We start from the raw sequence: 12,322 nt of genomic DNA on the forward strand, positions 1-12,322 counted from the left end.
CGGTGGCGGGGCCGGTACCGGGGCCGGGCCGGGCCGGGACCGATCGCGGCGCGATGCAGAAATACGAGAAGCTGGAGAAGATCGGCGAAGGTGCGGCAGGGCTGGGGCAGTACCGAGGGAGCCGGTGCATGCGGGGCCCGGCGGCGGTGTCGGTACCGGGGGCTCTGCCATGACCCCGTTCCGTCCCCGCAGGCACCTACGGGACCGTGTTCAAGGCCAAGAACCGGGAGACGCACGAGATCGTGGCGCTGAAGCGGGTGCGGCTGGACGACGATGATGAGGTGAGGGGGGGCCGGGGCTGGGACCCTCCCGGTACCCCCCCCGGTACCTCCGGGGACCCCCGGGGACCCCCGGCTCCCACAACCCGCGTGTCCCGCAGGGGGTGCCCAGCTCGGCGCTGCGAGAGATCTGCCTGCTCAAGGAGCTCAAGCACAAGAACATTGTCAGGTACCGGGGGCACCGGGAGTACCGGGGGCTGGGCTCGGGGGCTGCTCCTGCCGGTGCCCCGAGCCCGGCCGGGCGCTGGGGGCTCAGCGACCCCTGCCCCGCAGGCTCCATGACGTTCTGCACAGCGACAAGAAGCTGACCCTGGTCTTTGAGTTTTGCGACCAGGTGAGCACCGGAGGCACCGGGGACTGGGGGGATACGGGACTCCGGGAGGGGCACGGGGACCCTGGGGGTCTCTGAGGGTCACCGCTGCCTGCTGCCCCCCTCGCTCCCCCCAGGACCTGAAGAAATACTTTGACAGCTGTAACGGGGATCTGGACCCCGAGATCGTCAAGGTGGGTGTGGCGGTGCCGGGGCCCGGGGGGTGCCTGGGGTGTGCCCGGGGGTGCCCGGTGCTGACGGAGCCGCCCGTGCCCGCAGTCCTTCATGTACCAGCTGCTGAAGGGGCTCGCCTTCTGCCACAGCCGCAACGTGCTGCACCGCGACCTGAAACCGCAGAATCTGCTCATCAACCGGGTGGGCACGGCGGGGGCACGGCGGGGACACGGGCTGGGACACGGGCGGGACACGGGGTGACGGGCTGGGCACTCACACCTGCGAGCGGGGCTGTGCTCGGGGGTGGCACTTGGGAATGACGCTGGCTGGTTGGCTGTCTGTCTGTCTATGCTGGGCAGTCACACCTGGGAGCAGGGCTGTGCTCAGGGGTCACACTTGGGAATGGGGGCTGTCTGTCTGTCCATCTGTCCTGGGCACTCACACCTGCAAGCAGGGCTGGGAGCAGGGGTGGCATTTGGGAATGGGGTTGTCTGTCTGTCCTGGGCAGTCACACCTGTGAGTGGGGCTGTGCTCTGGGGTTGCACTTGGAAATGGGGGCTGTCGGGCTGTCTGTCTGGGTGTCTGTCTGACCTGGGCAGAGAAACCTGCGAGCAGGGCTGTCTGTCGATCCTGGGCAATCACACCTGGGAATGGGGGCTGTCTGTGTGTTTGTCCTGGGCACTCACACCTGGGAGCAGGGCTGTGGTCAGGTGTCACACTTGGAAGCGGAGGCTGTGCGTCTGTCCTGGTGTCTGTCCAGCCCCATTTGCGATCTCTGCCGTGTTCCCAGTGATGGGCAGGCAGCAGTGCCGCAGTCCCTGGGGTTGGGGGATGCAGTGGGGCCCCTCAGGCTGAGCCCTCTGTCCCCCCAGAACGGGGAGCTCAAGCTGGCAGATTTCGGGCTGGCTCGGGCCTTCGGCATCCCTGTGCGCTGCTACTCGGCTGAGGTGAGCGGGGCCCTGCGGCTCCTGGGGCTGGGGATGGGGCTCCTGGGGCTGGGGCTCCTGGGGCTGGGGCTGGGGCTCCTGGGGCTCGGGATGGGGCTCCTGGCCCTGCCCTGCCGGCCGGGGCTGTCCCTGTCCCTGTGCCAGTGTCCCTGTCCCTCCCAGGTGGTCACTCTGTGGTACCGGCCCCCAGACGTTCTCTTCGGGGCCAAGCTCTACTCCACCTCCATCGACATGTGGTCAGCTGGGTGCATCTTTGCGGGTACACTGGGGGGCCTGGGGGCTGGAGGGGGCCTGGGGGGCCACGGGGGCCTCTGGGAACCACCCCTGTCCCCCCAGAGCTGGCCAACGCCGGGCGGCCCCTCTTCCCGGGCAATGACGTGGACGACCAGCTGAAGAGGATCTTCAGATATCCTTGGGAGTGGGGAGCTCAGGGGATGGGGAGCCCAAAGGAATGGGGACTGCCCCTGGGAATGGGGAGCCCCAGAATGGATTGTCTGGGAATGGAGACTGCCCCTGGGAATGGGGAGCCCCAGAATGGATTGCCTGGGAATGGGGAGCCCAAAGGAATGGGGACTGCCCCTGGGAATGGGGAATCCCATGGGAAGGGGAGCCATGCATGCTGATCCCTCCAGAATGGGGACCCCAAAATGGGGGATTGGGGAAATCCTGCAATGGAGACTTTCCCGGGAATGGGGAGCCCTGCAGAGTAAGAACCCTTTGGAATGGAGAGCTCTGAGAACGAGGATCCCTTGGAATGGGAGCCCCCTCGGCTGGGCAGGGGCAGGGGCAGGTGCTGGGTGTCCCCACGGTGGCCCTTGACTGTCCCCACGCTGCTGGGGACCCCCACGGAGGAGCAGTGGCCGGCCATGGCCAAGCTGCCGGACTACAAGGTGAGGGCAGGGGACTGGGGGGTCAGAGGGGATGAGGGGTCTGGGGGAGCTGGGGGTCACCCGTGTGTCCCCAGCCCTACCCCATGTACCCAGCTACCACCTCCCTGGTCAACGTGGTGCCCAAGCTGAATGCCACCGGCCGGGACCTGCTGCAGGTGAGAGCCGTGCCCTGTGTCCCCTGCCCCTGTGCCCCCCTGTGCCCCTGTGCCCCCCTGCCCCTGTGCCCCCCTGCCCCTGTGCCCCCTGCCCCTGTGTCCCTGCCCCTGTGTCCCTGCCCCTATGCTCCCCACCTCTGTGCCCCCCTACCGCTGTGCTCCTGCCTATGCCCCCCAACCCCTGTGCCCCCCTGCCCCTGTGCCCTTCTGCCTGTGTCCCCATGCCCCTGTGCCCCCCGCCTCTGTGCCCCCCTGCCCCTGTGCTCCTGCCTATGCCCCCCAACCCCTGTGCTCCCTGTGCCTGTGCCCCCCTGTCCCTGTGTCCCCTGTCTCTGTACCCCCTGCCACTGTGCCCCCCTGTGCCCCCTGCCCCTATGTCCCCCACCCTGGTGTCCCCCATCCTGCCTGCCCCCTGCCCCTGTCCCAGCACTGTGTCCCCCACCCGTGTCATCCCTGCCCACCCCATAAGGGCTCTGGCTCCCGGGAGTGGGTGAGTGGGTGCCCTCCCCCTCGCAGCCCCCTGCCCGCGTGGGGGGCTGTGGGCTGGGAGGCTCCGTGCCGTCCCCCTCAGCCCCCCGTGCCCCCCAGAACCTGCTCAAGTGCAATCCGGTGCAGCGCATCTCGGCGGAGGAGGCCCTGCAGCACCCCTACTTCACCGACTTCTGCCCCCCCTAGGGCCCCCGAGGCCCCGGACCCCCTGAGGGGGTGCCAGCCCCTGCCAGCCCCCCGACTGCAGCCCCCCCAGTATTTATTAGGTTCTGCCCCGGCTGCAGGGGGCTGGCACCACCCCCGGGCCCCCCATCCGGGGGGGATGAGAGGGCTGGGGCTCCCCCGGGACTCAGGACTCACCGGGGGCAGGGGGCTCCCCGAGGGCACGGGAGCCCCCAGAGATGGGGCCAGGGCTGGTGGAGGGGCAGGACCCTCCGGGACCAGGCGCAGGGACGCCAGGGGGGACGCGCCCCCCCTCTCCTCTCCCTACTCCCCTGAGCCCCCTCTGCTGGGGGGTGTGCCCCCCGCCAGGGCCTGCTGTACGTGGGTGATGTGCGTGCCGTGTCCCATAAAGAGCTTCCCCCCACCCCGTGCTGCCTCCTCCTTCCTGGGTGTCGGGGACCCCCTCAGACAGCCCCTGAGCCCACCCACCCCTGTGACCCCCCTCACTGCCGCCTCCTCCTTCCTGGGCTGTTGGGGCTCCCACAGCCATGGGACAAACCCCCCACAGCCCCTGACCCCAGCCCAGCCCTCGGAGCCCTCCAGTGCTGCCTCCTCTGTCCTGGAGCCCCCAGACCCCCTGAGCCCCCCAGACCCCTGAGCACCCCAGGCCCCACTGAGCACCCCAGACCCCCTGAGCACCCCAGAGCCCTGAGCCCCCCAGGTCCCCCGAGCAGCCTGGAGCCAGGGTTTTGGGCACCTCTTTATTGGGGGGGCGGTGGGGAGGGGTTGCATGTCCAGCGCGGGGGGGCACAGGCAGCGCATGCAGGAGGTGGGAGCGGGGCCGGGGGCCCCTCACCCCCAGCCCCCCGGCGCCCCCTCAGGGGGCGGGGGAGGCCTGGAGGCCGCCCCGCGGCCCGGGGGTGTCCCCCCAGCCCCCCGGCCGGCGGGGGGGCGGGCTGGGCTCCGCGGGGGGGCGCGGGGGGGCCCTAGAGCCGGGTGACGAGGTAGCAGGTGCGGGGCGACGCCGAGACGGGGCGCGGGGCCGGGCACGGGGCGCCGGGCGCCCTGCGGGGAGCGGGGGTCAGCCCTGCTGCCGCCACTGCCCCTCCCTGGGGGCTCTGCCCGTGCCCCCTCCCCTCCCGGTGTGCCCCACGGTGCCCAGGAGCCCCCCCTTCGGCAGGGGGCACCGCAAAGGGTGTCCCAGCCTGGAGCCGGCCTGGCCCCTCCCGTGTCCCCGCAGGGACCCCCGCCCGCCCCGCGGGACCCCAGCCCGGCTGAGGGTGTCGGGGTACCCCGGAACGAAGCGCTGTGGGGATGATGAGGATGGGGGGGGTCTGCAGGGAATGGGGGGGGTCTGCAGGGAATGGGGGGGGATCGCAGGGAATGGGGGGGGTCTGCAGGGAATGGGGGGGGTCGCAGGGAATGGGGGGGTCTGCAGGGAATGGGGGGGTCTGCAGGGGATGGGGGGGTCTGCAGGGAATGGGGGGGGTCGCAGGGAATGGGGGGGTCTGCAGGGAATGGGGAGGGTCTGCAGGGAATGGGGGGGTCTGCAGGGAATGGGGGGGGTCTGCAGGGAATGGGGGGGTCTGCAAGGAATGGGGGGGTCTGCAGGGAATGGGGGGGGATCGCAGGGAATGGGGGGGATCGCAGGGAATGGGGGGGGTCTGCAGGGAATGGGGAGGGTCTGCAGGGAATGGGGGGGTCTGCAGGGAATGCCGGAGATCTGCAGGGAATGGGGGGGGGTCGCAGGGAATGGGGGGGATCGCAGGGAATGGGGGAGGGTCTGCAGGGAATGCCGGAGATCTGCAGGGAATGGGGGGGGGTCGCAGGGAATGGTCCCGCACCCCCGCGCTGGCCCCGGGGAGCCCCCAGGGACCCCCCCAGGGAGCCCCATCTCCCCCCGGTGACTCCGGGTGCCCCCCCGTGTACCTGGGTGGGCGCGGGGCCGTGGGGCTGCCCGGGACCGCCGGGTGCTCCTGGACGGGCGCACGGAGGGACGAGAGAGCGGTGAGCGGGGGGAGGATGGGGTGGGACCCCCGGGCGGGGGGCTGGGGGCGGGGGGCGCGGGGGGGTTACCAGGGTGCCGCCGTCGCTCCGCGGGCTCCGCTTCTTCTCCTTGTACAGGCTGAGCAGTTTGTCCCGGAACACCTGGGGGGGACAGGTCAGGGTCCCGGCCCGCGGGGCCCCGCGCACGGGGAGGCCGGGGGGGCTCACCTCGTACAGGTAATCAAAGATCTCCAGGATGGTGAGCAGGCTGGCGCCGATGAAGAGCCCCATCTGCCCCCCGATGTCACCTGTGCGGGAGGGGACGTCAGCGAGGGCACACCCCGTGTCCCCCTGGCACCCCCCGGTCCCCGTCCCTCACCCAGCAGCCCCGCCACCTCGTACGCCTTCTTCTGCTCGATCATCTCGTAGTTGAGTGCCTCGAAGAAGATGTCCAGGACCAGCACATTGTCCCTGGGGGACACGGGAAAAGGGGGCACTGTCACCTGTCAGAGGGGTGCCAGGCTGTGCCGTGCCAGGCTGTGCCGTGCTAGGCTGGGGGCTGCACTGTGCCATGGGGTACCATGGGACAGGGCAGAGGGTGCATGCTGGTGTGCCAGGCTGTGCCGTGCCAGGCTGTGCTGTGCCATGGGGTTCCGTGGGACAGGGCAGAGGGGGCACAAGGGTGTGCCAGGCCGTGCTGAGCCATACTGGGCTGTGCTGTGCTACGGCCATGCCATGCCGTGCCGTGTGGGTTTCCTGTATCTGGGGCAGGTCTGCACAGGGAGGCCATGCCGTGCCATGCCGTGCCATGCTGTCACGCCATGCCATGCGTGTCACACGTCACTTTGGGCTGTCAGTCGGTGTGTGATGGGGATGCCGTGCGTGGCTGTGCCGTGCTGCTGTGTCACACTGCCGTGCTGTCCCAGTTCATGTCTGCTGGGGGTGCTGGGTGGGTGTGCCCTGTCACTGTCACTCTGGGCTGTGTGTGATGCTGGAGCCCCTGTGTCACACTGCTGGTTCATGTCACGGGGCCATGCTGTGCCATGTCACACTGTCACGCTGTGCCCTGTGATGGCACCGTCACGCTGGGCTGTGGGGCTGTGTCACGCTGTGCGCTGGCGAGGCGGCGGGTGACACCGCGGTGACAGCGTGGTGGCAGCGTGGTGGCAGTGGCAGCGGAGGTGGCGGTGTCACTCACGCAATGTACTGCTCCGTCTTGTTGAACTTCTTGGCCAGGTACTTGGCCGAGGCCTTGCTGGGGATCTTGACCATGGAGAGCTCCTTGCCGTAGCGCACCATGGCGCAGGGCGTGCGGCACGCGCAGTACTCGCTGTCCTTCGTCACCAGGAAGTCTGGGGGGGCGCGGGTGGCACCGGGACCCCAGACCCCTGCCCGGGGCGGGGGGGGGTGCGGGACGCTCCGGGGACAGAGCTGGGTGCTGTCCCCCCCACCCGGGACAAGGGTGCCACCCGGGATTAGTGCGCCACCCGGGATTAGTGCGCCACCCGGGACAAGTGTGCCATGGGCACTGCCGGTGGCACAGGGAGGGGACCCGGCCCTGCGCATCTGGGGACAGCAGTGACCCCCACTCCAGCGAGGGCACAGGGACACCAGAGCCACTCTCACAGTGGTGAGGGCACAGGGACATCAGAGCTGCACTTACAGCAATGGGGGCATGGGGAGGCTCTGGGGTGCCCGGGGGTGCCCGGGGCCGTTGGGGGCACGGGGTACGTACCCAGCGCGGGGTCGGCGCACTCCTTGTACTGCTCGGGGGTGCAGACGTTGGCATTGCCTGCGGGGAGGCGGCGGTGGCGGGCCCGGTTGGTGCCCTGGCGCCGCAGCCCCGCGGCCCCCGGGCGCCCCCCGCTCACCCGGCATGTGCACCATGCGGCAGTTGCAGTTCTCGGCCAGGTAGCGCGTCTCGCAGTCCAGGCGGCACGCCGTCAGGCTGTAGTTGGTGAAGAAGTCGGACTCGATGGGGGTGGCCTTGCAGTCCCCCCAGGGCGGGGGCAGGTACACCAGCTGCCGGGCACCCGCTAAGGAAAACACGGCGTCCTGGGGCCCCGGGCCAGCCCCGCTGTCCCCGCTGTCGTGCCCGGCCCGCGGCGGAGCCGCCCTCGGGCAGAGCTCACCCCGCACCCCAGCAAGGCGGGTGCTGCCCCCCCGAGCCCCCGTTCCGCCCCGTCCCCTCCTTTCGGGCACGGGGATGGCTGCTGCAGCGGTTGTCACCTGCGCCGGTGCCGCGGCGAGGTCCGGCGGGCGGCACTGGCTGGGGCAGGACGTGCCGGGCGGGGGGCTCAGCGCGGACCCCTGCCCTGCCCTCGGCGCGGGCACGGTGCCTGGCTCGGGCCCAGCACCCCCGCCCGTGGGTGCCAGGGCCGCTCCTGCTGCCGCCGCGCTCCTGCCGCCCATGTGCCGGCACACGTGGTGACGCCCACCCCGGGCACCTAAATTTAGGTGTCTGGCTGCGGGGGCCGTGCCGCCACCCCCCGGCGGCTGCTCCGCGGAGCCGGGGGTCGCTGCCGGAGCCGCTGCCGCGTGGGGCCGCCCCACAGCCTGTGCTGTGCTGTGCAGTGCCACGGTACCCACGGCAGGGCTGGGCAGGGTGTCCCCATGGGCATGGCTGGGGTGCCCGCGGCTCGGAATGTCCCCACAGGGCTGGCTGTGCTCATGGCTTGGAATGTGCCCACAGGGCTGGCTGTGCTCATGGCTTGGAATGTGCCCACAGGGCGGGCTGTGGCCATTCCGAACCCTCTAGGGGTCCGTTCTGGTCCCTTTGGGTCCCATCCCAAGCCCTCTGGGGGTCCCTTCTGGTCCCTTTGGGTCCCATCCCGGCCCTGTGAGGGTCCATTCTGCTCCCTTTGGGTCCCATCCCGGCCCTGCGAGGGTCCATCCCGGGCCCTCGGGGTGCGTGCCCAGCCCCGGGCGCCGTGCCCGGATACCCGCTGCTGCTGGCAGGAGACGAAGGTCTGGAAGCCGGGGGCGACGCCGAAGCCCAGCTGGTCGATGAAGGGAGGCTCGTCCTGGCTGTGGATCTGCACCTTCACCCCCACCTCAAACGAGGTCTCATCTGCAGGGCAGGGGCTGGGGGTCAGGTGCGGGGCAGGGATCTCACCCGTGTCCCCCCAGATGGACACGCGCTCACCTGTGTCTGCCCAGACGGGCATGTCCCCCCTCTGTCCCCCCAGAGGTGCATGTCTCACCTGTGTCCCCCCAGACGTTCATGTCTCACCTGTGTCCCCCCAGACGGGCAGGTACTCCTCCTGCTGCACGTTGAGCATGAGCTCCAGCCCGTTGCCGGAGCCGCCCTGCAGCGTGGTCAGCACCTCCCGGCCCGGCCCACCCGGGTTGAACGTGTAGCACTTGCCCAGGCGGGTGAAGATCTGCAGGGACACACGGGGAACACACGTGGGACACACATGGGACACGCGTGGGACACGCGTGGGACACGGGGACAGGGCTGTCACTGCCACTGCAGGGACCTGTGTGGACAAGCAGTGCCACTCTGGGGACCCTGTGGGGACACGGGGACACACATGGCATGGCAGTGGGGATTCCAGAGCCCCACAGCACCCAGGACGGGGTCCCAGTGCCCTGCAGGACCCAGGACGGGGTCCCAGTGCCCCAGCACAGGATGCCAGTGCTGCCAGGAGCAGGCGAGGGCGTTGATGGTGCCCGGCCTGTGCTGCTGCAGCTCTGCAGGGATATTGGGTTTCGTCACAGCTCCAGGGAACATGTGGGGACACTTGAGATGGGAGGGCACAAGGCAGAGCGGGGATGGGGACCAGGACTCTCTGTCACAGCGGCAGAGGCCACCGTGTCCCCCCAGACCCCAGAGCCTGTCCTGGGCAGCCCCCCCGGGTCCCGCAGCCCCAGCAGAGCCCTGGGGTGACCTTGAGTCCCCGGGGATGGAGCCCCCAGCCGGGACCCCTGAGCCCCAGCCCGGTTCCAGGGCCCCCAGCCCCTGCCCCGCCGTGCCGGGGGTGCCCCACCCGGGGTGATGTCCCATGGGGGGAGCGGAGGGGGCGTTGCCGTGGCAACCAGCTGCTCCCAAAGTGGGGACCCGTTGCCATGGCAATACGGTGCCCAAGGAGGAAAGGGGGGGGCGGGTGTCATGGCAACGGCTGCCCGGCATGGGGATGCTGGGGGGGGCACGGGTGGGGACAGCCACGGGGACGCGTCCCCGGCAGTGCCAGCCCTCCTGCGCTGCACTGGGGTCACACAGGGACCCCCAGCCCCGGGGACCCCCAGCCCTGCTCCCCGAGGATTCCCCCGTCCCCACAGCCCGCCCTGCCCCATCCAACAGCCCTGGGGATGTGAGAGGGGACTCAGCTCACCCCATGGGCCTCGGGCCCCACCACGAGTCCAGGAACCTCGGGGACACAGGGCCAGGGCTGGGGTGAGGTCAGGGACACAGGGCCAGAGATCAGGACCGTGGCCTGGGGCACAGGAGCCCAAGTTGGGGATCCCAGTCCCTAAGACTGGCCGAGCCTGGGGATTCTGGGGGGCTGAACCAGGACCCTGCTGCCTAGTCAGGCACATGCCACCCACCCCAAATTCTGTGCTGGGGACCCTCAGCCCTGCTGTCCCATGTCCCAGCCCTCAAACCCAGGGGCCGTCACCGCTGCCTGCTGGGCTATGGGGACACTGGGGGAGCAGCTCTGGCCACAGGCACGGGGGGAACAGAGGGGCACGGGGGGCACAGACCTGTGAAAGGACAGCTGGTCCCTCAGCTGCGTGGCGGATTAATTAGTGCTCCAAGAGCATTAAGGGGACAGCGATGGCACTGGGCAGAGCTGGCATGGCAGACGTGAGCTGCCCAGCGCCCACGCTGCTGCTGTGGCAGGAGGGGAGTGTCTGCTGCCCATGCCGCCATCACTGCCTGTGCCCATGTCCCTGCCTGTGCCCATGTCCCTGCCTGTCCTGCCCGTGCCACCACCCCTGTCCACCCTGTCCGTGCCACTGTCCCTGCCTGTCCTGTCTGTGCCACTGCCCCTGTCCTGTCTGTGCCACTGCCCCTGTGCTGTTCTGGGGGCTGCTGGGGGCAGGAACGAGGCTGCTGGGGTAGGGATGGAGGGTGCTGTGGGCAGCAGCAGGGAGTCCCAGCAGGGCTGGCATGGGGACCCGCACCCATGGGAGCCCTGCCCATGGGAGCCTCTGTGCCAACAGTCAGGGCAGAGCTGCTGCTGGCACTGCCCACTGGCACCTGAGGCTGGCACAGGCAGTGAGGGTGCACCTGTGAGCACCTGTACATGTGACACCCCGTACAGGAGAGCACACCTGCGAGCATCCTGTGCCTGTGAGCACCCCGCAACCCTGAGCATCCTGTGCCCACCACAGCCCTGCATGCCAGCAGAGACCCCGGGCAGCCCAGAGCGCCCGGCCCAGCCCCGCTCCCTGCTGGCACTGCCCGCGGCCGCCTGGCACCCCGCAGCACCAGGGTGGGCACATCCCGGTGTGGGTGCTGTCCCCAGCGGGACGGGCAGGGCCGAGAGCGCTGCGGGCCGGGGTGAGCGAGGGGCATCACCCGCCGGTGCCCGCCCCCAGCAGGACTCCCCGGTCCCCCCGCAGCCCCGGGCCCGCCGCGGGCCCCTCCCGGCCCCGGGCACTCACCACGGTGAAGTTGCGGGCGGTGCAGCCGGTGCCGCGGAAGGAGCACTGCAGCAGCATGTCGGCCAGGTCGTGGCCCGTGCGGTTGTAGAACTCGGCCATGCTGAAGGGCTTCGCCTTGAAGTTCTTGAAGTTGGCCTTGTCGCGCAGCGCGGCCAGGACGTGGGGCTCGGCCAGCTGCGGGTTGCTGATCTCGTAGCGCTCGTTGAGCAGCGCCAGCAGCTCGCCCACGTGGTACATGTCGTTGCGGGTGATTTTGGAGAAGCGGAACTCGTTGAGGTTGCAGATGGTGATGGCCGGGAAGGTGAGGTTGCGGGCGGCCACCTCGTCCAGCTTGGTGACGTGCGGGTAGGTGAGGAAGTAGGCGACGCGCTCGGCGCACACGAGCAGCAGCAGCCCCAGCGAGCCCAGGAAAAAGCCGCCCCAGAGCACGCGGCGCAGGGACACGGCCCCGTAGGCGAAGACGTGGCTGATGCCGTGCAGCGAGGAGCTGTGGGCGAACGCCCGCAGGCTCGAGAGCCCCTCGCCCTCCCCGCTGCCCTCCGAGCCCCTCCTCATCCTGTTGCGGCCGGGGCCCCGCGCTGCCCCGCAGCCTCAGCCCATCGCCGCGCCGGGCTCGGGGCGCCGCCGGCGGGAGGCGACGGGGGAGGAGGAGGAGGGTGGGCAGGGGATGGGAAGGCGGGGATGGGGGGGCAGGAGCGGCGGCCGCGCTGCCCCCGGTCCCTCACGCTGCCGGTGCCGCGGAGCCGCGGAGCCGCGGGCAGCGCAGCGCAGCCCCCGTCCCGCTCCCAGCCCCAGCCGCGGTCTCGGCTCCGATCGCGGTCCCGGTTCGAGCCCTGGTCCCGGATCCGGTCCCGATTCCAGCCTCGGTCCCCTCCCGGTCCCGGCTCCAGTCCCAGCCCCGGCCCCGCTCCCGGTCCCGCTCCCGGCTCCGCTCCCGCCGCGGCGCAGCCGCCGCCGGTCCCCGCCGTCCCCCGCCGCCGCCGCCCCCGCCCCTCCCGCGGCTCCACCCGCCGCCCCCGCCGGCGGCCGCAGCCTTGGGGTACGGGGGGGCCGGGACCCCCGGGAGGGGGCGCAGACAGCGCCCCTGCACCGGGCAGCCCGCGGAGCCCGGCGCGGGGGTCACACCGCGGTCCCCCCAGCCCGGGGTCACACAGGGGTCCCCCATCCCGGCAGGGATGCAGGGGAGCCAGAAGGATGTGGCAGGGTCCCCCCGCTCCGGGGGTGGCACAGGGGGCTCCCATCCAGAGGCTGCCCCGTGGGACCCCCGCCCCCCGAGAGTCCTGCAGGGCTGATCCGGGGGGTCACACTGGGGCTCCTC

General features: G+C 70.9%; 2 protein-coding genes across 2 annotated transcripts; one reads left to right on the top strand and one right to left on the bottom strand.

The window, feature by feature from the left end:
- Position 1: 1 nt before the first annotated feature.
- CDK5 (cyclin dependent kinase 5) lies at positions 2-3,829 on the top strand. Its single transcript, XM_059493264.1, has 12 exons — positions 2-90; positions 193-281; positions 380-447; positions 552-612; positions 726-782; positions 868-963; positions 1,635-1,709; positions 1,872-1,968; positions 2,046-2,115; positions 2,539-2,599; positions 2,674-2,754; positions 3,343-3,829. Exons 1-12 carry the CDS (start codon positions 54-56, stop codon positions 3,427-3,429), a joined length of 879 nt encoding a protein of 292 aa, XP_059349247.1. The 5' UTR covers positions 2-53; the 3' UTR covers positions 3,430-3,829.
- Positions 3,830-4,181: 352 nt separating this feature from the next.
- On the bottom strand, positions 4,182-11,559 carry ASIC3 (acid sensing ion channel subunit 3). The gene is made up of 11 exons (XM_059492700.1): positions 11,005-11,559; positions 8,624-8,774; positions 8,334-8,461; positions 7,263-7,413; positions 7,127-7,183; positions 6,590-6,743; positions 5,771-5,862; positions 5,620-5,699; positions 5,482-5,553; positions 5,335-5,381; positions 4,182-4,470 (listed from the first exon to the last, which is right to left on the bottom strand). The coding sequence occupies exons 1-11, from the start codon at positions 11,557-11,559 to the stop codon at positions 4,392-4,394; spliced, it is 1,566 nt and encodes a 521-aa protein (XP_059348683.1). The 3' UTR covers positions 4,182-4,391.
- Positions 11,560-12,322: the final 763 nt, after the last annotated feature.

The sequence above is a fragment of the Ammospiza nelsoni genome, chromosome 1, assembly GCF_027579445.1.
Source record: "Ammospiza nelsoni isolate bAmmNel1 chromosome 1, bAmmNel1.pri, whole genome shotgun sequence".
Lineage (NCBI taxonomy): Eukaryota > Metazoa > Chordata > Aves > Passeriformes > Passerellidae > Ammospiza > Ammospiza nelsoni.

What these genes read in the sequence shown, in the direction of transcription:
- CDK5 (XM_059493264.1), top strand. Translation starts at nt 54, where the DNA reads ATGCAGAAATACGAGAAGCTGGAGAAGATCGGCGAAG. An exon ending in GCTGGAGAAGATCGGCGAAG is followed by an intron (nt 91 to 192) that starts GTGCGGCAGGGC and finishes CCGTCCCCGCAG; the next exon opens with GCACCTACGGGACCGTGTTC. An exon ending in TCTTTGAGTTTTGCGACCAG is followed by an intron (nt 613 to 725) that starts GTGAGCACCGGA and finishes CGCTCCCCCCAG; the next exon opens with GACCTGAAGAAATACTTTGA.
- ASIC3 (XM_059492700.1), bottom strand. Translation starts at nt 11,559, where the DNA reads ATGAGGAGGGGCTCGGAGGGCAGCGGGGAGGGCGAGGGGCTCTCGAGC. An exon ending in CCGCATGGTGCACATGCCGG is followed by an intron (nt 7,184 to 7,262) that starts GTGAGCGGGGGG and finishes GCCTCCCCGCAG; the next exon opens with GCAATGCCAACGTCTGCACC. An exon ending in TCTTTGATTACCTGTACGAG is followed by an intron (nt 5,554 to 5,619) that starts GTGAGCCCCCCC and finishes TGTCCCCCCCAG; the next exon opens with GTGTTCCGGGACAAACTGCT.